This window comes from Oncorhynchus mykiss, chromosome 22 (assembly GCF_057628025.1).
Source record: "Oncorhynchus mykiss isolate SJ-2025 chromosome 22, ASM5762802v1, whole genome shotgun sequence".
NCBI classification, from domain to species: domain Eukaryota; kingdom Metazoa; phylum Chordata; class Actinopteri; order Salmoniformes; family Salmonidae; genus Oncorhynchus; species Oncorhynchus mykiss.
In genome coordinates this window covers 21,582,798-21,606,235 of record NC_143043.1, presented here as the reverse complement: position 1 = coordinate 21,606,235, position 23,438 = coordinate 21,582,798, and the positions used below count along the sequence as shown (strand labels likewise).

At 39.6% G+C, this 23,438-nt stretch overlaps 4 protein-coding genes across 7 annotated transcripts in view; 2 read left to right on the top strand and 2 right to left on the bottom strand.

The window, feature by feature from the left end:
• Positions 1 to 2,265, bottom strand: part of pms1 (PMS1 homolog 1, mismatch repair system component) — a 64,498-nt gene extending 62,233 nt beyond the window's left edge. The window contains exons 1-2 of one of the 3 annotated variants that reach the window (XM_021579221.3): positions 2,106 to 2,265; positions 1,239 to 1,393 (exon numbers count right to left, since the gene is read on the bottom strand). In XM_021579221.3, coding sequence (XP_021434896.3) covers positions 1,239 to 1,370 — 132 coding nt within the window. In that variant the 5' untranslated portion in view covers positions 1,371 to 1,393; positions 2,106 to 2,265. Of the gene's footprint in view, positions 1 to 1,238; positions 1,394 to 2,038 lie in introns of all 3 variants that reach the window. The other 2 variants (XM_021579222.3, XM_036958929.2) reach the window with 2 other exon arrangements.
• A 4,669-nt stretch (positions 2,266 to 6,934) lies between these two features.
• ormdl1 (ORMDL sphingolipid biosynthesis regulator 1) lies at positions 6,935 to 14,311 on the top strand. Of its 2 annotated transcripts, none has more exons than XM_021579218.3 (4): positions 6,935 to 7,298; positions 11,893 to 12,073; positions 12,878 to 13,029; positions 13,335 to 14,311. In XM_021579218.3, exons 2-4 carry the CDS (start codon positions 11,900 to 11,902, stop codon positions 13,468 to 13,470), a joined length of 462 nt encoding a protein of 153 aa, XP_021434893.1. In that variant the 5' UTR covers positions 6,935 to 7,298; positions 11,893 to 11,899; the 3' UTR covers positions 13,471 to 14,311. The 2 variants fall into 2 exon arrangements, with proteins under 2 accessions (XP_021434893.1, XP_021434894.1); XM_021579219.3 differs by having other exon boundaries at positions 7,181 to 7,290.
• Positions 14,312 to 14,516: 205 nt separating this feature from the next.
• adat3 (adenosine deaminase tRNA specific 3) lies at positions 14,517 to 15,612 on the bottom strand. Its single transcript, XM_036959583.2, is given in 4 exon segments — positions 14,517 to 14,715; positions 14,718 to 14,990; positions 14,993 to 15,395; positions 15,397 to 15,612. Coding segments are annotated over 4 exon segments (1,017 nt in total). The 5' UTR covers positions 15,610 to 15,612; the 3' UTR covers positions 14,517 to 14,587.
• Positions 15,613 to 18,629: 3,017 nt separating this feature from the next.
• The window catches only part of osgepl1 (O-sialoglycoprotein endopeptidase-like 1), a 6,856-nt gene continuing 2,047 nt past the window's right edge, over positions 18,630 to 23,438 (top strand). The window contains exons 1-5 of the mRNA XM_021579215.3: positions 18,630 to 19,570; positions 19,701 to 20,088; positions 20,173 to 20,377; positions 20,749 to 20,897; positions 22,152 to 22,282. Of these exons, the coding sequence (XP_021434890.1) occupies positions 19,365 to 19,570; positions 19,701 to 20,088; positions 20,173 to 20,377; positions 20,749 to 20,897; positions 22,152 to 22,282 (1,079 nt within the window). The 5' untranslated portion in view covers positions 18,630 to 19,364. The remainder of the gene's footprint in view (positions 19,571 to 19,700; positions 20,089 to 20,172; positions 20,378 to 20,748; positions 20,898 to 22,151; positions 22,283 to 23,438) is intronic.

Sequence of the window (23,438 nt, the reverse complement as noted above, 5' to 3'; positions counted from 1 at the left end):
TGCGGCTTGGTTGGGTTGTGTATCGGAGGACGCATGACTTTCAACCTTCGTCTCTCCCGAGCCCGTACGGGAGTTGTAGCGATGAGACAAGATAGTAGCTACTAAAAACAATTGGATACCACAAAATTGGGGAGAAAAAGGGGTAAAATGTAAAATAAAAATTTAAAAGACAAGTTCCTAAAAAAAAATGCAGGGTAGGAGTAACCCTTAACGTTCATTCTCGTATATAGGTTGAAAATGGCAGATTTGGGCAATTATAAGCCTCCTAAATTGGAACGTAGTGGCTAAACAGTAACATGCCATATATACATGATGTCAGAGCTCTGGCTCTGCGCTTCACTGTGCTGTATGGTTTTGACTGACAGCCGTTCTGAATTTGAACACTGTGAGCAACAAGAAGTTACCCCGATCCCTCCTGGCAATTTTTGCACATTTTTTGTTGTCTACAAGAATGAAATGCTGTAAATTAAGATGACTATGTATTTTGACAGATGAGACATTGAGTATTAAAATAAATACTGCTTTGATGTCATAAAAGCAAGACATGAGTCCAAATGTGCACTTCACATTTCCAAATCATCAAACTCATGTCATATACAGTGTCAACTTATGAAAACTATGTTTGATGTACAGTTACAAGATGACATGCCGTCATACCCTGGGTTGTTCTGAACAGAATGACCCCATTGGTTTTTAAAATTTACCACGGCAAACCTACTTGAATGCACTCATGACTCCTTTCTATGCGCACCAAAATGACGATCTATTTTCTGAATTGCATTGTGAAAGCCTAACACTAAGATCGTATTTTATAACTTAGCTAGTCAAGTTGGCAATAGAGCAAGCTTTCAAATCATGATAGATTGCAATTTATAATGGACTGTTTTTGGATTGCGTAAACATTAATTTTGTGATGGCAGGGATGCAGGGTTGCATTCCAAACTAAAAGTTCCTTCTAGTCATAAAAGTTCATTAAGACTGCTTAGGAACTGTGCACACTTCGGACCACTAGGCTACCTGCCACCCCATGTAGAAAAACATATTTTCACATATGAAGACATTGTGCTGGAGTTAATGAAAATTAGGTTGAAAAGTGGTGCAATTGCCCTTTAAGTAGGCCTAATTCTCACCAGGGAAAACAAGTCAAATATGTGCTTTACAATGTGACAATTTCAACATGCCATTAGTGATTTTCATGTGCTTACCTGGTCACAGTAACGGTTAAAATAATATTTTACCAGTTTAATGTCGATGCTCAAGGCACCAGCATCCAAGGAATTCTCCAGCAGCTCCTTCACCACGTTTACCACAGAGGTGATGACCTGACAGCTGGACAGAAGCCTCACGGTATCTGCAGGCAGCCGGTTCATGATTTGTTACTGTTTATGGACACCTGCAATATGGAGAAAAAAAACTGATATGACATTGTAGCACAGATGGAACAATGAGATATATTTCACTGGAATATAAAATATGAAGCATCCACTTGGCGTTTCCACTCACTACCAAATATAGCAGGCAGTGGGAGAAGATGAAACGAGATTGATTTTGGCCTATAATCTGCAAATATTCTCATCGATTAAAGTTAAAAATCACATTGTTTAGAAGGAGTGTAAAGTCGAATTGAGTTATTGAATACGCGCATTTCACGAGTAGGCGTTCCCGAACGGAAATATTTAGACGTCTGCAAGAACGGGCCAATAGGATCTCGTTTGGCTGCAACGCCACTATGACTCATCTATTCCAATTGGAAACGACAGGCCATGGTCTATCTTGGTTTAGTTATACCAATCTTTGATTGTAGTGCAATGAGATGTCACTCACAACACAATTGCTAGCTAACTGGTTGGCTGATTAGGGTTAAATTAGCTAGCAAGGGTGTTTTCATTCCGCAGATTCGGTTGCTAACAGTTTGTTAAAACGGAACGGAGGGGGACTTCAATTAATTTGTCCAATATAAACTCTCGTTTTAGTTGTCGCTAATTATTATACCCATGGTTGGCTGAGTGAATAACATTAGCTAGTTAACTAACCTTACCTGACAGCCATGAACTCTCGAAACGATGAATACATTTACAATACATTTTAACACAATAGGGACTCACTGGTGGACTGTGAAGTTATTTATTTGAAAGACAGCTGTCTCCTACCTCCGCGTCCGGTCTGGTTCAATAACAATAACGCAAATACACGTGCTAAAAAATTAGACGCTGTGAAGTAGTTCAGTGTGTAAAGCAGGCAAGAATAATTAAGTATTTCCAGGTCACGGATTTTTGGAATCATTCAGAATAAGAGTCCCGTCCAGTATACTTGGTAAATAAAAGTTAGGACGAACATTATGGAAAATGTGCACAATTATCGATATATTTTATCCTACACTGAACAAAAATACGCAAAGTACTGGTTTCATGAGCTGAATTATTTTCATTTTTTTAAATGTTCCATACGCACAAAAAGTGTGTTTCAAATTCGGTAGACAAATTTGGTTACATCCCTGTTAATGAGCATTTCTCCTTTGCAAAGATAATCCATCCACAGGTGTGGCATATGAAGAAGCTGATTGAACAGCATGATCATTATACAGGTGCACCTTGAGCTGGGGACAATAAAATACCACTTTAAAATGTGCAGTTTTATCACAGCACAATGCCACTGATGTCTCAAGTTGAGGGAGCGTGCAATTGGCAAACTGACTGCCGGAATATCCACCAGAGCTGTTGCCAGATAATTGAATGCTACCTCCAACTTCGTTTTAGAGAATTTGGCAGAATGTCCAATCAGCCTCACAACCGCCGAACACCTGTAACCCCGCCAGCCCAGGACCTCCACATCTGGCTTCTTCACCTGCAGGACCATCTGAGAGGGGGTGGGATGGTGCTGAGGAGAATTTCTGTCTGTAATAAAGCCCTTTTTGGGGGGAAACTAATTCTGATTGGCTGGGCCTGGCTCCACCGTGGGTGGGCCTGGCTCCCAAGTGGGTGGGCCTATGCCTTCCAAGGCCCACTCACGGCTGCACCCCTGCCCAGTTGTGAAATTCATAGATTAGGGCCTAATTTATTTATTTCAATCGACTGATTTCCTTACATGAACTGTAACTCAGTAAATCATTGAAATAGTTGCATGTTGCTATTATATTTTTTTCAGATTAGTTATCATACAAAGAATAATAAAAATGATTTCTATAAGATATGTGATTGATTAGTTTTTTTTTTTTTCAAGACTAAATCGTCAACTATGTTTTTTGTGTGTGTACCCCTATAATTATTTTGCACCATGTACACAATTTTCTGTACATTTTGTCACAGGTAAAGGGTATCCATTCTAGTCAGGACCACTTCTAGTTTCCAAATCCACAGAGTTTCACCCAGAGGAGCGTGCTCCTCATTTTGTGCTCCTTAAATGAACTCAGCAACAAACAAAATAGGTCCCCTTAATGTCAACTGCGTTTATTTTCAGCAAACTTAACATGTGCAAATATTTGTAAGAACATAAGATTCAACAACTGAGACATAAACTGAATAAGTTCCACAGACACGTGACTAACAGAAATTGAATAATTTGTTCCTGAACAAAGGGGGGGTCAAAATCAAAAGTAACAGTCAGTATCTGGTGTGGCCACCAGCTGCATTACGTACTGCAGTGCATCTCCTCCTCATGGACTGCACCAGATTTGCCAGTTCTTGCTGTGAGATGTTACCCCACTCTTCCACCAATGCACCTGCAAGTTCCCAGACATTTCTTGGGGAATGGCCCTAGTCCTCACCCTCCGATCCAACACGTCCCAGACGTGCTCAATGGGATTGAGATCCGGGCTCTTCGTTGGCCATGGCAGAACATTGACAGGAAATCATGCACAGAACGAGTAGTATGGCTGGTGGCATTGTCACGCTGGAGGGTCATGTCAGGATGGGCCTGCAGGAAGGGTACCACATGAAGGAGGAGGATGTCATCCTTGTAACGCACAGCGTTGAGACAGTGTTTAAACATTGGAATAAAACAAGCTTTTATTTTGGGTTCTGATTGGGTACGACAGTTGAACTTAGCACATGTGGTATGTATAAGTTAATCGTCAAGAATCAAAATGGGTGTGTGCATACACAATTAAGTCAAATGGATATTGCAATGGATGATTACTTTTAAAGCTGTTAACAATAAAATCAATTATATAGTATTATTTGTGCTATAAAGGCAATTCACTTTTCCCTTTTTTTCATATTGTTAAACAAAATTCTAAGTTTGCTAACATTTCCACATAAAATGTAATGAAATTCGACCATTTTTATCGATTTTTTAAGATCTTCATTGCGGGACTTTTATTTTGAAGGAAAATAGCGGAGGTCACGGCCTTATTCTTGCTGGTGGAAGAGGTCAAATTAGCGCCTTCACACCTTTGGCATGTGATTGGCTGTTTGGAAAGTTAGTTCCTAACTAAGTACATCCGGGTTATGGATTTTTTGAACTCCTTCAGAGTAAGAGTTATGACCTGTACACTTTGTAAATTAATAAAATTATGACAAATGTGCACAATTACTGATATATTTTATACTAGCTATACTAGCTATAATTTAAAGTATTTCCATAAAATATGATGTGATTCGTTTGTATATTTTTTCAAGCCTAAATGGTCACAATTTTATTTTGTGTGTGTGTGTGTATTTCCTATAATTTATTGCACCTACATTGTCACAGTAAAAGGGGGTTCCATTCACTTGTAGTTTCCAAATCGACAGAGTTTACACCCCTAGGAGCGTTGCTGCTGATTTTGCCAATCAGTTTAAATGCAGTACTTGTTTTCATATTGGGGGGGTCCATTCTATTCAGGAGCACTTCTATATATGTCATTTATACCATACATAGATTCTGTAGAACCTACTAAGTACTCCCAACCCCCCTTTTACTTCGGCACATATATTAGTATTTTATTTTTTCAGACAATGTGTAATTTATAGGAGTGTAGGGGCCGATTCCGACTAAGGAAATGTAAGCCTTTTCTGTGCACGCCTTTCCTCAGCACTTCTCAGTTGTTAGTATTCAGACACCTTATGCAGGTGCTTAACGGGCTTTGCAGGCGTGGTTCCCTTCAGCGCTGAAGACATTTTATTCAACAGATTTTCTTGTGGCATTTTCATTCAATAGGGTTTTCAGTACATTTATCTTAAGCCATCCCTATAAATGTGGTGTACCTTTAATTTGAAGTTTGTCAACAGACACTAGATACATAGATACATTGAGAGAACAGTGTCAGAATATAGGGATCAATGAAAGAAAGCCATCTAAATATATGCAAATTAGTCTCCGCCTCAGTACCAACTGGTAGATTTAAAAATACTCTGATCTTGTAGATTATTTAGGCAAATTTAAGGGTTAGGAAAGTATGTATGAATCATACAAAAAAATATTTGGAGAGCCTTTATACACTATAATATATTGAGGAATAAAAAATATAGTGGATTGAATTCATCCAGACTTTTGTCATATTCAAGTTCCATCCATGGAACATTGGAAGGTGGATAAAAGTGTACCATAGGGGTTGAACAATAGTCCTATAAATCTAACCTATCTGTGACTAATCATGGAACTGTATGACAATGGTGTAATTGTGAACCATGCACCAGGTTTCATAATGATTCCATAATGATTCAAATTGGCTGCATGTCCCAAATTATTGCACAATGTTAGCATAATATGATCCACTAACGCTAGCGACCCTCAGGAAAAACAAAGAAAGGTAAATGGAATAGAATAGAATGATGCAAAAAGATAAACTACAAATTGAAGAAAACAAACACTAAAGTGACAGTTATGTGACGGTGGCTTCCGAAAGTGGCTAACATTTAACATGATACAATTTGTCAAATAAAATAGAGAAAAGCCTGGGCATAGTCTATAATTAAAACATTCTAAAGTGCATACATCCTCTCAGCAGGGTCAGCCCAACAGAAGCCTATAGCTTGAGTGTCCAAATTTCATCTACGCAAATTATGAGGGCACACAAATAAAATTCTGAATAACGGCACAGCTATTTTACAGCCTTTTTCACTGTGGAAAAGGGGCTGCAATACCTCATGTTGATATTATTTTCAATTTGCTTCCATATGGCTGGTTTCACATTCATCTCCAGAAATCATAAGGAATAATTCTCTAAAACAATTGCTATGTGTATTTACAATCCCTTTTACCTTACTAACTTACCTAGCTCTTATCAATAGCTCTTAAGGTGCATGGAGAATGCTGTTATTTATATCAGATGAAAAAGTAGATACCTTTTCCCACTTGGAACCGGCAGGTTCACTCTACCTTATTCATGGTTTCCTTGCACGTAAAGGTGGTGGAATTATGAGGGCATTAAGTCAAGATCAGAATACGACTTATCTGTAGACACATCCACCACACCTTAAATTCTTAGATCTCCACCACGAATGAATAGCGAGCGGGTGAATAACTCATACTTAAATTCAAGGTCAGAATACACAGAGAGAAAAGTACATAAAATGGAATAACGTTCCATTTACATGCACTTAACTTGGGTCAGAATCAGGGCCATAGAGAAAAGTGCATAAAAAGTGAATTATGTTCCATTTATGCACTGCTTAACAAGGGTCGGAATTGCCCCCATAGTGTTTTGCTTGGGACCAATGGAGTGAGTGCAATAGAAAGTGCTGCTAGGTATTTAGACCTCAGTCCCCCAAGTAAAAATATTCTACAGACCCTACTGTGTAATCACAACCCCACCTTTACTTCGGCACATAACATTTTTTTTTTTCTCTCTATAAGCCAATATGTAATTTATAGACCCAACGTGTATTGCATTGGGACCAATGGAGTGAGTGGAGTAGAAAGTGCTGATGGGTATTTAGACCTCAGTTCCCATGAAATAACTGCATATATAGATACTACAGACCCAACTAAGTATTCCCAACCCCACTTTTACCTCAGAACATAGAATCGTTTTTTCTCTACACCCCAATGTTTTGAACATACCAACCTGAACATTGTATTTTTCGAGAGTGGTCTTATTTTTTATTTTATTTAGGAGCATATTTGTATAATTGTTTTCAGAAAGTCCTCATTGCATTTGCTTATACGCACAATAAAAAAATGACTGATTCAAATGTAATACCTTTGAATGAGTTATCCACATTGCAATGTTTTGAAAGGCTGGCTTTTATTTATTTTTTTAGGATTCCTAATTGCAACTCAAAAGTGACGTCATCGTTTGTGCCGCTATTGAAGGGGAGCTTGGCCTTCTGTCGTTCTTACTGCCACGTTTAAAAACCGATTCATAACAAGGTACTCCAGTAAGTACATGACCATATCTGTGTTGACTGTTTGGTAAAATATTTGGTAACACTATTGATATGCAAATATTGTGACTTATGTATGGCTATTTTCACGAAAAATAGCTAGCTAGCAAGTTAGCAATTCAACTGGTGTTGTTTCAAGCATACAATACTTCACCTGACTTGTTGAAAGTAGCTGGAGCTTGGCTATTGGCTAAAGTAAGCTAGCTACTTAGTTTCCAGCGGAATCGTTAGCTGGCACTTAAAGACATGTGAAAGTAATGGTAGATACCTAGCTAATGTTAGCTAGTGCGGCTAAGCTAACTAGAAATTAGCCATTGATCGTGACTCTCAGTTCCATTGCATTAAACATAAGTCATTGGATGAAGGCATCTTCTGTACGGGGGCGTTTTGTTAAAAGCCCCGACGCTCGGTCTGAACATTTTCACGCATGGCTTGAAGCATAAGGATCTTATCTTTCATATCAGTAAGAACCTTTTTGTTTTTTGAAAAGTATTTAAGTGGATATACACATTTATATAGGGTTAATGTTACCACATGGCCATATCTGGAAAACAGATGGTAGACAGGCACCACCTGTGCTAATTCGCTATCTAACGTTAGCATGATCGGGTGGAGGCACCCATAGCTGTATGGATCTGTGCTAAACCGCTACAATATCTTATTTTATTTGAAGGATTTTGTTTATCGCCGATGAAAGATGAGGGACATATATACATACACCTATAATACATAAGACTTAATATGTTTATGGAAATGTAAAAAAATAAAGAAAATGCATAAAAAGTGATTAAAAACCACCCCTTAGTACCGCAGATCACAATACATCTAATCCCAGTCTATTGCACCAAACTACAACGGGAAGATGTGGTCAGAAAATGGGAGAATGATGCCAGTGAGGCTGCTTTGAGTGTGTTCAGTGGGAGCAAGTCTTGGCCACAAATTCTGTGAGGATATTATTATTCCTTCCAAAACTTAAAAGTTATTTTCTAACAAAAAACCCATGATCACAAAGGATCTGAAAAGAAAATAGCATTTACCACTGGCAACAAGATTGAAGGTAAACTAATTCAATCCAAATTAAATAAACAGATGAAACGGGCCAAGAGAGTGTACAAGGATAAGGTGGAAAGGCTCTTTCAGGAAGGTAAAGCCAGAGGTGCTTGGAGAGTGTGAAAACACTGGCAGGCCTTAACAACACCCAACTGTCCCCTGTTCCAAAATAAAAATATTTTGTTGACTTTGCAGAGAAACTCAAGTTATTTTTTTTTGTAGATTTGACCAATATGACTTTGCAATGAAAAAGAAGGAGCTGAACTCTGACCTAAACATGTCACACACTGTAACAAATGTTGAGCTTCAACCAAAAGATGAAGACGCTGTATTTAAAAGGATAAATGGCCATACAATATTAGTGGTTGCCTACACTCAAGTTTGCTTACAAGCGGCACAGGGGTGTTGATGATGCAGTTCAGTCCCTACTGCACTGTGCCTACACCTACCTGGAGAAACCCAAGACATGCGTCAGAATGGTATTTGTGGATTTCTCAAGTGCCTTTTAATATAGTCCTCACTTAATGGGTTAAAAGCTCCAGAACATGGATGTCAATCCACATCTGATTCTCTGGGTCCTCTCCTTTCTGACAAATAGAGAACAGCCGGTCAGATTCAATTGTCTCATTGCAGCTTGTCCAGAACCATCTTTACAGAATCACCACAATGCTCCGTCATCTCACCTGTTTTAGGAGCTCAGACCCAGAGATGATGTTCATCAAGTATTCAGATGACACAGTAATTATGGACACAGCAGGCAACTCGGAAGGGCACCTCGAGGCTGAAATGGACATGTTTTTACTGTGGTGTATACAGAACTACCTGGACCTCAATGCAACCAAAACCAAAGACCTGGTCATTGACTACAGAAGAGACCAACCTACCATCCCCACCACTGGAGATGAACAGACAGATCATTGAGCGAGTGGAGGACTACAAATTCCTAGGAACCATCATTGGCAACAAGTTAGCTCTCCGACAAAAGAAACATTGAACACATTCAAGTTTAATGTACACAGAAAGTTTAATGTACAATCAATCCTCCAATCATTTTATGCAGGGCATTCGGGAAGTTTTCAGACCCCTCAACTTTTTCCACATTTTGTTACATTAGAGGCTTATTCTAAAAAGGATTACATAATCCCCCCCCCCCCCTCAAATCTACACACAATACCCCATAATGACAAAGCAAAAATAGGTTTTTAGACATTTTTGCAAACCGATTAAAAACAAAGATACCTTATTTACATAAGTATTCAGACCCTTTGCTATGAGACTTGAATTTGAGCTCAGGTACATCCTGTTTCCATTGATCATCCTTGAGCTGTTTCTACAACTTGATTGGAGTCTACCTGTGGTAAATTCAATTGATTGGACATGATTTGGAAAGGCACACACCTGTCTATATAAAGTCCCACAGTTGACAGTGCATGTCAGTGTAACAGATGTGAAACGGCTAGCTTAGTTAGCGTGGGCGCTAAATAGCGTTTCAATCAGTGACGTCACTTGCTCTGAGACCTTGAAGTAGTAGTTCCCCTTGCTCTGCAAGGGCCGCGGCTTTTGTGGAGCGATGGGTAACGATGCTTCGAGGGTGACTGTTGATGTGTGCAGAAGGTCCCTAGTTCGCGCCCGGGTATGGGCGAGGGGATGGTCTAAATTTGTACTGTTACATCAGAGCAACAACCAAGTCATGAGGTCAAAGGAATTATCCGCAGAGCTCCGAGACAGGATTGTGTCGAGGCACAGATTTGGGGAAGGGTACTAAATCTTGGTCCCGGGAGGTGACCAAGAACCCCATGGTTACTCTGACAGAGCTCCAGAGTTCCTCTGTGAGGATGGGATAACCTTCCAGAAGGACAACCATCTCTGCAGCACTCCACCAATCAGGCCTTTATGGTAGAGTGCCAGACAAAGCCACTCCTCAGTAAAATACACATGACAGCCCGCTTGGAGTTTGCCAAAAGGCACCTAAAGACTCTCAGACCATGAGAAACAAGATTCTCTGGTCTGATGAAACGAAGATTGAACTCTTTGACCTGAGTGCCAAGCGTCACGTCTGGAGGAAACCTGACACCATCCTTACGGTGAAGCATGGTGGTGGCAGCATCATGCTGTGGGGATGTTATTCAGCGACAGGAACTGGGAGACTAGTCAGGATCGAGGGAAAGATGAACGGAGCACAGTACAGAGATCCTTGACGAAAACCTGCTCCAGAGCGCTCAGGACCTCCGACTGGGGGCGAAGGTTCATCTCCCAACAGGACAATGACCCTAAGCACACAGCCAAGACAACGCTGGAGTGGCTTCGGAACAAGTCTCTGGATGTTCTTGAGTGGCCCAGCCAGACTTGAACCTGATCAAACATCTCTGGAGAGACCTGAAAATAGTTGTGCATCACTGCTCCAACCCAACAGAGCTCGAGAGGATCTGCAGAGAGTGGGAGAAACTTTCCAAATACAGGTGTGCAAAGCTTGTAGCGTCATACCCAAGAAGAATCAAGGCTTTAATCACTGCCAAAGGTGCTTCAACAAAGTACTGAGTAAATGGTCTGAATACTTATGTTAATGTGATTTCAGTTTTTTTTTAAAAATGTTTTTATACATTTGCAGAAAGAAAAAAATATACTGTTTTTGATTTGTCATTATGAAGTATTGTGCGTAGTTGAGGGGAAAAAAGACAATTTAATCAATTTTGGAACAAGGCTGTAATGTAACAAAACTTGAAAAAAGTCAAGGGGTCTGAATAATTTCTGAATGCACTGTATATGCTTTATATTGTCCATCTTTGCCTTTTAATATTGCGGGTTTTAGGGAACGTTTTAGGGAATATTGTTTGGTGCTCTAGGGAACAGATCAGATTCCATTTAACAGGGTAATAAGAATCGGTGGGAAGGTCATCAGAGCAAGCAAGTGTCTGCCATAGCATTGTTGCTGCACTTTTCAAATGAAAAGCCTCAGTGCAGCTGCTTTTGAATGCATGGCCCTCATGGGACATTTGCAAGTGAATAGGTTGGTTTCCCCTTTAATGCTTGAAAGCGAAAATGCTACACACTTTCTCCAAATGGCTGAGATACCAGCAAACCCTATTCCAAGCATACTGGTATATAAACAAGGATAGCTACTTGCCCACAGTTAAGTTTTTCGACATCGCCATTATCAAGAACTTGAGAAATCTGAGAATTTATGACGCAACTTCAAACTTTAAATCTCAAGCCAACCAATTGTCTGAAAAGCAACTCTCAGACAATTTAAAGGCCAAATGTCATGTTGTGGAAAGCGTAATTTTAATGATTTGTCTGAAAACAACAGCAAGGGGTATTGTTGTGCAAGAAAGGTGAAAGTGTACTACATAGCCTAAGCAGATCATGTTCATTTTATTTGCGTAATCTATCCTGTACCTGCAGGCTATGAACTTTGTGTATTGCAGTAGTAATTGGCTCCCTGTTGGGATAATTTATGAGTGACACATTTTTGTGATGTTTTCAAAGGAATAAGGTGTATTCATCAGTAACACAATCCTCATACTCCTCTTGTTCACAGAAACAAAATGAATGTTGGCGTAGCGCACAGTGAGGTGAACCCCAACACTCGGGTCATGAACAGTCGAGGGATCTGGCTCACCTATGCCCTCGGTGTTGGAATGCTTCACATTGTGCTCTTGAGCATACCCTTCTTCAGTGTACCTGTGGTGTGGACTCTCACAAATGTTATACACAATTTTGTAAGTCATTTATCTTCTCACGCTTTAATAGCCTATCACCAGTTTGTTCTTCTTACTTTCAGCCATATCATGGTAAACCCCCCCCCTTCCTTCAAAGTTGTTGCCTAGACAATTGTTGCTTCCTCATTGCACTGGCCTCTCATTGTTCCTTGCACAATCTGTTGAATAAAGAAACAAGGTCACTGACATGACAACTCACTAAGTTTAACTGTTGTCCCCATATTGGAAAAGTCTTCTGTATCATGGCCCTAAGGAAGGCCATTAAAAGGGAACCACAATATCCTGCTATTTCAGTTCAGCAGCTTATTGTTTACTGTATCTTTCGCTTGCCATTAACTGCTAATTCAGCTGGTATATGAAGACTTTTCACAGACCCTGTTATTTAATAGAATGTAGCATTCTCATTCAAATGACCTGATGTTCTCAGTGCCAAGTGTTGTAAAGGAACGTAGGAAGCAAATAACCAGAACATACTCACTCCAATGTCCCACGTATGACCTAGTAGTTCATAAAGTATTAGTTGAGGTAATTGTGAGAGGCTTTGGTCAGCTTTGCACCAGTAAGCAGATTTCACACGCACTCCGCTTCTTAGCATAAATACAGTTCCGATTCTATCCCAGCTCATTCCAAGGAAGGATGAATTCAAATAAACATTTCATTGTAATGAACCAAAAGGACACGTAGTTGTTCTGCAACATCTACCCTCAGTCACCATTTGCTACTTTATGATTAGTTTGTCTTGTCTTAGTGGACGGTCTCTCGCCATCAAGATTTGGACTCATTCACTGTGTGTCTGTCTTGCAGGGGATGTATGTCTTCATGCATGCAGTGAAAGGCACTCCGTTTGAGACCCCAGACCAAGGCAAAGCCCGGCTCCTGACACATTGGGAACAGTTGGACTATGGCGTGCAGTTCACATCATCCAGAAAATTCTTCACCATCTCCCCAATCATTTTGTACGTCGCCTCCCGTCATTTAGAACAAGAGGATAGATTTTTGTCCATTGGCTTTAGATACCCATTTTAGCATCTAATGCAGAAATAATTGCAAACTGTATGGGACGGTTTCCTGGACACAGATCAATCCTAGTCCTGGACTAAAAACCACTTAAATCCTCCATTGAGAATGTGTTTTAGTCCAGGATAGGCTTAATCTGTGTCTGGGAAACCGGCCCTATAAATTCCAACTGTTGACCATGTTGCAGAGCTTTTTTTAACTGACACATTTTCTAACTTGTCTTATTTTTTTTCCCTCCCCCTAGATATTTTCTTGCAAGTTTCTACACGAAGTACGACACTACACACTTTGTCATAAACACTGCCTCCCTTTTGAGTGTGCTGATCCCCAAATTGCCACAACTACACGGAGTCCGCATCTTTGGCATCAACAAGTATTAAGCTGAGTGTTGAGAGTCAGTGGTGTGACAAACTCTCAAAGGAGCTATTGGCTCATAGCAAGATGAATAGTTAACCCTTTTTACTCTGTACCACTGGAGTTTGTACTGAGCAGTTTTGTACGGTATGTGTAATTGTCACTCATTGTTTAGATACGCCAGGTTAAACTATAGTGGGAGACTTGGAGAGCGACGATAATTCCATGTGCATTACTAACTTAAGTAAATATTTAATTATTATTATTTTTAATCTACATAGACCTGGGCTGGCCCATGTTTAAAAAGTGGAGCTTTTTTTGTTCTGTTTTTGTTTGCCCTCACTTCACACAGTGACAAAGATTGCGTTCCTCCTTGTTACAATAAATGTTTCTCATCGTAACCGAAAGCCTTGGAAATATCAGATGCATTTTTAAAGATAATTTCTCCATAAAAGTAGGAGCCTATGGTTCAATGTTTGACACTTATTTTTAGATGGGTTATCATTGCTGAAAAGAACTGAACAATATGAAATACACATTTCTTATGATTTCCTTGGTATATGAATCATTTCTCATTGTTACTCAGTTATATAGGGCAGGCATTTTTTTTCAGTGTATATAGTTGTATGTATAGGTTAATGTCTTGATGATGATTTTTCATAAGATGTGTTGTCAGATGAAAGTGTTTACTGAGACGGGTCTACGGTTTGCCTATGTACCTATATTCATGTCGCTGTACTTGTTTAGGTGATCTCCTGGATGGTATTACCAAGGTCCTGTTCTGTTTGGTCATGGCTTATCCACGGTATTCTTGGAGCTTTGTCAGCCCCTGTATCTAACATCATTAAAACATTTGTGCCCTTAAAAGCAGTGTGTATGTCTTAACTGGCTAAATTTGAGGGAAATGGATGGAAACCCATATTTTGACATGCACTGACTACAGTGGGAGATGAGCATAAAAACAAGCTGTGACAAAAGCTTTGTTTAAAATGAAATGCAATAAAGTAAAACAATTTATGTAATCCAAAATGTTGTTACACCTTGATCTTATTCCTAAACCGTGTGTGCATAGTAATCTGACATGTGAGACTATCCCATTATAAAGGTAGAGCATTCCTGTAACAATTATGTGAACCGTAGGAATTAATTTTGGTACTGTTGGCTCAAAACTCCTTTGAAAACCTCAAAGCGGTGAGTCTGATATTTTTGAGCATTGATTTTATATTTAGTCCCAAATGCCACATCGGTAGAGGCTGTTCCATAGAAGACTTCCTGGACTGGACTAGCAGCGTGGCACAAAAAATACAAGGCTCTCAAGTTACATTCAGGTTGTTCCCGGTGCAGATGGCTGACCTCTCCTCTGCACTGTCCTTGTCCCGCAGGACCCCACAGGTTGGCATGGTGGTGGCGCCATGCATTTCAGAGGGTGAGGAGTCGGGCAAAACAAACTGGCAGGAGGGGTACTTATCATGGGTGTAGGCCCCACCACGCTGCCCACGTGCCACAAGGTCAATGCAGACCATGACAGTGTGATTAAGTGGGTGAACGCCTTTCCAGCAGCAACAATCCTCACTGCCTCTGGCTCAATGACTGCAGCCCCCACAGCCTCCATGCCTCTCTCCTGCCCTGCTCTTGCTGCAGCCATGTAGTCCTGCATCTTGGCTTTCATAGAGGAGGTGAACAGCTGGCCTTTTAGTGCCACCGTCACTTGCTTGTCCTCATAATAGGAGGTGGGTCAGTGTTTCCTGGCCTGCTCAAACTTTGATCTGGTCAAAGAAGGGCATGCTGGTGTCTTGACCAGGAAAAGGTCCCATAGACCTCCACAGTTTATTCTACCTGAGGGCAACAGATCAGATATGTGCATGTCCTTACTGCCGTCAATGTCTGGTGCATCACTGGCAAGGCATATAATGATCTCCAGAGGGTGAGGGTTGCCCTTATCCTTGCATGCCCCGTACTCTCTTGATGTGCGTCAGTTCAGGTAACGGGTACACTGTGGCTAACTCCTTTATCAAACGAGAGGTGTCTTTCTTGTTGACGATGGGAGCTGCAAAGGCCTCGATTAGCTCAGCGTCATGTGAGTGAACTTTGGACAGCACAGGATAAGCGACCCAGGAGTCTATGTCACACTCAGATTATTTGATGCGTTTGGACTGTGGCTCCATTTCACATAGTACCTGTGTTAAAAAGATTTTCAACCACAAATCTGGCCAAAGAACTCAGATCCAGACAATGTTTACATAAAATGGGTGATTCTGCAACTTTGGGCACTTTGGCCAAGTTAAACATATTCAAACACCATTTTACCAGTATTTTAATTGTCTTTGATTTGTCTAGAAACAATATCTGAAAACGGCTGCATTTGTACTATTTTTTGTCATTTTTCCCAGACAGCCAGACAAATGTAATTTGCATCATGTCATTAATCATCCATTTTAGTTGAAAATGAAATGAACTTATTTAACACATTTCTTATGTGTACATGAACTTGTATTGAATATTATTTTTAGTGATTAAGGTTTTCCTAAAATGAATAATTCAACACGACGCCTGAATGTATAAACTTGCCTTGGTGACAGCTGAAAACATTTATGAAAAATAAGAAATATATATATTTCCACCCAACCTTTTTGTGAGATTATGATAACAACCATATGATTTTCCTATCTAAAACAAATCAATCAATGTAAATGATCAATCAATATAAATTATACATATACTCATTTATTCGGAAATATGTGTTGTGGTCTATGTAAAAAATAATGTACGTAGGAAAACAATATTTTATTGCTAACATTTTGAACCACAACCATTGTTTAAACATTTAAATAATAAAAGGCACCTTTTTAACATGAGAACAATGTTTTGTCTTTGACTACACTTAGATGCAACAACTAGAACTTCCAGCACCTATATACAGTGCCTTGCGAAAGTATTCGGCCCCCTTGAACTTTGCGACCTTTTGCCACATTTCAGGCTTCAAACATAAAGATATAAAACTGTATTTTTTTGTGAAGAATCAACAACAAGTGGGACACAATCATGAAGTGGAACGACATTTATTGGATATTTCAAACTTTTTTAACAAATCAAAAACTGAAAAATTGGCCGTGCAAAATTATTCAGCCCCTTTACTTTCAGTGCAGCAAACTCTCTCCAGAAGTTCAGTGAGGATCTCTGAATGATCCAATGTTGACCTAAATGACTAATGATGATGACACACCAAACATGTGGAAGAAGGTGCTCTGGTCAGATGAAACCAAAATTGAACTTTTTGGCAACAATGCAAAACGTTATGTTTGGCGTAAAAGCAACACAGCTGAACACACCATCCCCACTGTCAAACATGGTGGTGGCAGCATCATGGTTTGGGCCAGCTTTTCTTCAGCAGGGACAGGGAAGATGGTTAAAATTGATGGGAAGATGGATGGAGCCAAATACAGGACCATTCTGGAAGAAAACCTGATGGAGTCTGCAAAAGACCTGAGACTGGGACGGAGATTTGTCTTCCAACAAGACAATGATCCAAAACATAAAGCAAAATCTACAATGGAATGGTTCAAAAATAAACATATCCAGGTGTTAGAATGGCCAAGTCAAAGTCCAGACCTGAATCCAATCGAGAATCTGTGGAAAGAACTGAAAACTGCTGTTCACAAATGCTCTCCATCCAACCTCACTGAGCTCGAGCTGTTTTGCAAGGAGGAATGGGAAAAAATTTCAGTCTCTCGATGTGCAAAACTGATAGAGACATACCCCAAGCGACTTACAGCTGTAATCGCAGCAAAAGGTGGCGCTACAAAGTATTAACTTAAGGGGGCTGAATAATTTTGCACGCCCAATTTTTCAGTTTTTGATTTGTTAAAAAAGTTTGAAATATCCAATAAATGTCGTTCCACTTCATGATTGTGTCCCACTTGTTGTTGATTCTTCACAAAAAAATACAGTTTTATATCTTTATGTTTGAAGCCTGAAATGTGGCAAAAGTTCGCAAAGTTCAAGGGGGCCGAATACTTTCGCAAGGCACTGTATGTTGACCTCATGTTCTGGCTGCAAGTCATGTGGTGACTGAGGTGTTGTGTTGCCTGATAGGTAGGTCTCTCTTTCAAGCCTGTCTTCTATTCCGTTGGTTGCATTTCCATTGCCTTCTCTTACTTATTTTTTCTGGCTTTGTCAGCTCAGAGATAGATTTCACTTCTCCTTTTTCTTCCAGCATCTCTCCCTGTCTTATTGCGAATGTTCCTGGTATCATATAGGATATTTTTTTTGTCATGTCTTTGACTTCTGTGCTGTTTTATGTGGCATCTTCTAAAAACAAAGAAAATACATACCTTGGAGAATTTTCGAGATTAAACTAATTTAAAACAGGACTAAATAAGCCTAAAGTTTAAAATAAGATAATGTTTTTTTTGTCATTTCTACCACTGTTAAGTTTATAATAGAAATGACTGATGGAAATTATGATTCTACAGTTTTTGGAGAAAAATGACAGGCTGCTTAGCATGCTTTTGCTAGTATTACAGCTAGCATATAGTTTACACTAAATACATAAAATATAAAAATAAAATATAAATATATATATTTTTTAGGTATAGCCTGTTTGGAAATGACTGACAATAAAAAATATTCTCTATACAAGCAATATTTACCTAGATTTTTCTTCAACTTCTGGACATTACATCTGGAACAACTGCAAGCTGCAGCCATGTGCTTCAGTGTCACAATGCGTTTCCATGGTAACTAAATTAAGTATTTTGAAAAAACTTTATTAATGAGGAATTTGTCTTCAGTGTAGGAAATTACACAACTACCAAAGGACAGGTATATTTTGTGTAAAAAAACAAAAAACAATATAAAAGGGCATACTCATAATAAATATTGATATACATTTTATTTCATTAACTCTTTCACCAGTAGATAACATTAATAATTACACATTATACAATGTTTTCCCATAGAAAAACATAGTAGAAGCTCAACATTCTGGGTCAGGGACAAGGGCAAAAGTGAAATATAATATAAAATAAATGTGAAAATATGCTAAAATTCTTGATAGAGAGGTGTTAAAAAAATAATGGTCGTGAACTTAGCACTTAACTTGTCGTGAACTTAGCATATAAAGAATTTAAAAATAAAACATTCCCCGAGGACAGAAGTGCCCGTAGTTGCAAAATCATTCAAATTAGATAAACATTGGATGCAGAGCCGACAAGATGTGAGGATACTTTAACATCAGACGAACAAAATACAACAAGTACACATTTTGAATTCCTAACGCATATTGATTGCCGAATTAAATGTGCCTTGTTGATCAGCTTTGATTAGAGCTGTAAAAAGGGACATTTCATCCAGCATTTCCGTAAATGCTTGTTGATGTCCAACTGCATATAATTTCCCCCTGAAATAAAGGTTGTCACTATTCAGAGACACCCACAGTTTTGTTTTCTAGGTTAATAAAAAAGTAGTTATTTAATTAAAACATATTCCCGTCGATATCCGCAAAACATTTTGAAATGTTCTTTCACATTTTCAACTCGGAATAATGTAACTGCACCTAACTAGAAAACTATTTGATGTTTCATGGAGGAATTGTTTACATGTGACACAAGCTCCTCAGAAGTACAAGCGTGAGGTCGTGGAGCTCCGCACACAAAAATTCAACACCGCAATTTTAGCTTTTGCGACAAATGCAAACGTATTTAATTGTCACTGACAGTGGCATTGTCGTGAGACTTAAAATCAAGTTATTAATGAATGACATACCTTTAGAAAATACTAATAGACCATCGTAATGGTCCCTGGTAGCAGAGCTATTTTCCTCGCCTCTTGCGAATCTCTACGGATAGCGGTGCTTACCAAATTTCAGTAATTTAAGCATGTATTTTGGCTAGTGCGGGAAAATCGGTTTTAGTGAAATAAAATGTTTGCATATAAAGCTTCGGCTCAACAGGGCACACGTATGTTTAGAGCCAAGATTTTAAGCAAATGTGCTTTTAGAAGAAAAATGAGTTCCAGGCTTGTTCTCGGCATTGAGACGAGCTGTGACGAGACAGGTGCGGCTGTAATGGATGAAACAGGTTTAATCCTTGGAGAATCTCTTCATTCACAAAAAGAGGTGCACATGAAGTGGGTACAATCTTGTATTTTTTTCAACAAAAGTGATTGTCTTATTTATCAGTGCCATACCCCCCTTGGTCAAGAATCAAGATAAAACCTTGCAAAGGACATCATGTTCTCCATTTGTATTTGATTGTAGGACTGGTGGGATTATTCCCACTGTTGCCCAGCGGCTCCACAGAGAGAACATAGGCCGCGTCGTCCAGGAGGCCATGGAGAGAAGTGGCGTCACCCAGAGTCAACTGTCTGCTGTAGCCACCACAGTGAAGCCGGGCCTGGCCCTGAGTCTGGGGATAGGCCTGCACTTTAGCCTGAACTTTGTAAAGCTACACCAGAAGCCCTTCATCCCCATCCACCACATGGAGGCCCACGCCCTGACAGTCAGGATGCTCCAGCCTGTAGTATTCCCCTTCCTCGTCCTCCTAGTCTCCGGAGGTCACTCTCTCTTGGCTCTGGCCAGAGGAATTGATGACTTTCTTCTCCTGGGTCAAACACTGGATGAAGCTCCAGGGGACACTATGGACAAGGTAAAGAGTATAACTTTTTAGAAAACACTTAAGAGGCCGGTGGGTTTTCTTGGCCTTGAATTTGTGACATTTGTGTGTTCACAGGTGGCAAGACGTTTGTCACTCATCAAACACCCAAAGTGCTCCATGATAAGTGGGGGTCAAGCAATAGAGATTCTGGCTCGAGATGGAGACAGGTTGAAGTTTCTCTTCAAGCCACCAATGGGAGCGCACTATGACTGTAACTTCTCATTTGCTGGTCTGCGAAATCAGGTGACGATGTCAATACAGAAAAAAGAGGAAGAGGAAGGTAATAAATAATTCATAAAGATATATGCATTTATATCATAACCTTTCCTTAATCAACTAATAGAATCAGTTCACTTAAGTTGAAGGACAATTCCACCCAAAAAACAATCTTTTGGTATTTGTTTCATTAGTCCATTGTTGATATCGGCCCAACATGTTTTGCATGTCAGCCAGCCATCAAGGTTTTGAGATGTATAACTTTCAAAATACAGAAATCCCAGCTATATTTCTTTATTTTGAAAGTTATATCTTGATCCTTGATTGCTGATATGCAAAACATTTTGCGACTATATCAACAAATGGACTAATGAAACAAATACCAAAAGACAAGTTTTGTGTGAAAATGCACCTTCATGTTTTTTTTCATCCAAGGTGTGGAGCAGGGAACTTTGTTGTCATGTGTTAATGACATAGCTGCTGCTACGCAGCACACAGTGGCCTCTCACATTGCCAAGCGCACACATCGTGCCATTTTGTTCTGTAAGGCCAAAGACCTTCTGCCTTCCTGCAATCCAACACTGGTGAGTGAAATCCAATCATTGGATAGGAGTTTTCACAGCTATCAAGATGATCTAATCCACAATATTGCATTGAATTATCTCCTTCAGAAAGTATTCACACCCCATGACTTTTTCCACTTTGTTGTGGATTTAATTTGTCATTTTTTGTCAACGATCTACATAAAATACTCTGTCAAAGTGGAAGAAGAAATACTAACATTTGTAAAAAAATGAACAAGAATAAAGCACTAATATACACTGATTAAACAAAACATTAAGAACACCTGCTCTTTCCATGACATAGAATCCAGGTGAAAGCTATCCCTTATTGATGTCTCTTGTTAAATCCACTTCAAATCAGTGTAGATGAAGGGGAGGAGATAGGTTAAAGAAGGATGTTTAAGCCTTGAGACAATTGAGACATGGATTGTGTGTGTGTGTGCGCCATTCAGAGGGTGAATGGGCAATAAAAAAATATTTCAGTGCCTTTGAACAGGGTATGGTAGTAGGTGCCAGGTGCACTGGTTTGTGTCAAGAACTACAACGCTGCTGGGTTTTTCACGCTCAACAGTTTCCTGTGTGTGTCAAGAATGTTTCACCACTCAAAGGACTTCCAGTCAACTTGACACAACTGTGGGAAGCATTGAAGTCAATATGGGCAAGCATCCTTGTGGAACGCTTTTGACACCTTGTAAAGTCCTTGCCCCGATGAATTGACGCTGTCTTGAGGCCAAGAGGAACTCAATATTAGGAAGGTGCTCCTACTGTTCGGTATACTCAGTGTACAATGAACTCCAAAAGTTTTGGGGCAGTGACACTTTTGTTTTGTTTTGGCTCTGTACTCCAACCCTTTGCGAGGCATTGCAAAACCTCCCTGGTCTTTGCGATTGAATCTGTATTTGAAATTCACTGCTCAACTGAGGGACCTTACAGAAATTGTATGTGTGGGGTAGAGATGAGGTAATCAAATCCTGTTAAACACTATTATTGCACACAGTGAGTCCATATACCTTGTTAAGCACATGTTTACTCCTGAATTTATATAGGCTTGCATAATTTGTAACAATTTTGAAAAACATAATTCCACTTTGACATTATGGGGTATTGTGTGGAGGCAAGTGACACAAAATCTCAATTTAATCCATTTTACATTCCGGCTGTAACACAACAAAATTTGGAAAAACTCAAGGGGTGTGAATATTTTCTGAAGGCACAGTATTTCTACAAACAATTGTATCTGATCCATACGGTGTCCTAAATGTTTTGCTCTGTTAGGTGGTGTCAGGAGGAGTTGCCAGTAACCAGTACATCCGAAAGATTTTGAAGATTGTCACAGACACCACTGGATTACATTTGCTTTGTCCTCCATCCAAGTTTTGTACTGACAATGGAGTCATGATCGCATGGTATGTAGAAGACTATTAGTTATTTTGGTTTTGAAAATATATAGTTAAAGTTTTATTGTCACATGCACAAGTACAGTGAAATGCTTAACTTGCATGCTCTACCCAACAGTGCAGTAATCAATATCAAAATAGTATAACTAATTAAAAAATATATATATACACACCTACTCATTCAAGGGTTTTTCTTTATTTTTACTATTTTCTACATTGTAGAATAATAGTAAAGACATCAACACTATGAAATAACACATGGAATCATGTAGGTACCAAAAAAGTGTTCAAACAAATTAAAATATATTTTATATTTGAGATTTTTCAAAGTAGCCACCTTTTGCCTTGATGATAGCTTGGCACACTCTTGGAATTCTCTCAACCAGCTACATCTGGAATGCTTTTCCAACAGTCTTGAAGGAGTTCCCACATATGCTGAGAACTTGTTGGCTGCTTTTCCTTCACTCTGCGGTCCAACTCATCCCAAACCATCTCAATTGGGTTGAGGTCGGGTGATTGTGGAGGCCAGTTCATCTGATGCAGCACTCCCATCACTCTCCTTCTTGGTCAAATAGCCCTTACACAGTCTGGAGGTGTGTTGGGTCATTGTTCTGTTGGGAAAAAAAATGATAGGCCATCCCATCTAGTTTGCGCTTAGTAAGACTATCGTCTCACATAGTGCCTTGAATTCTAAATCACAGTGTCACCAGCAAAGCACCCCCTCACCATCACACCACCTCCTCCATACTTCACGGTGGGAACCACACATGCGGAGATAATCCGTTCACCTACTCTGCGTCTCACAAAGACACGGTAGTTGGAACCAAACATCTCAAATTTGGACTCATCAGACCAAAGGACAGATTTCCACCCGTTGAATGTCCATTGCTCGTGTTTCTTGGCCCAAGCAAGTCCCTTCTTATTGGTGTCCTTTAGTAGTGGTTTCTTTGCAGCAATTCGACCATGAAGGTCTGATTCATGCAGGCTCCTCTGAACAGTTGATGTTGAGATGTGTCTGTTACTTGAACTCTGAAGCATTTATTTGGGCTGCAATCTGAGGTGCAGTTAACTCTAATGAACTTATCCTCTGCAGCAGAGGTAACTCTGGGTCTTCCTTTCCTGTGGCAGTCCTCTTGTGAGCCAGTTTCATCATAGCGCTTTGTTT

Coding starts and splice junctions, on each gene's coding strand:
- ormdl1 (XM_021579218.3), top strand. CDS start 11,900: ATGAATGTTGGCGTAGCGCACAGTGAGGTGAACCCCAACACTCGGGTC. Junction 12,074..12,877: donor CAAATGTTATACACAATTTT/GTAAGTCATTTA, acceptor TCTGTCTTGCAG/GGGATGTATGTCTTCATGCA. Junction 13,030..13,334: donor ACCATCTCCCCAATCATTTT/GTACGTCGCCTC, acceptor CCCTCCCCCTAG/ATATTTTCTTGCAAGTTTCT.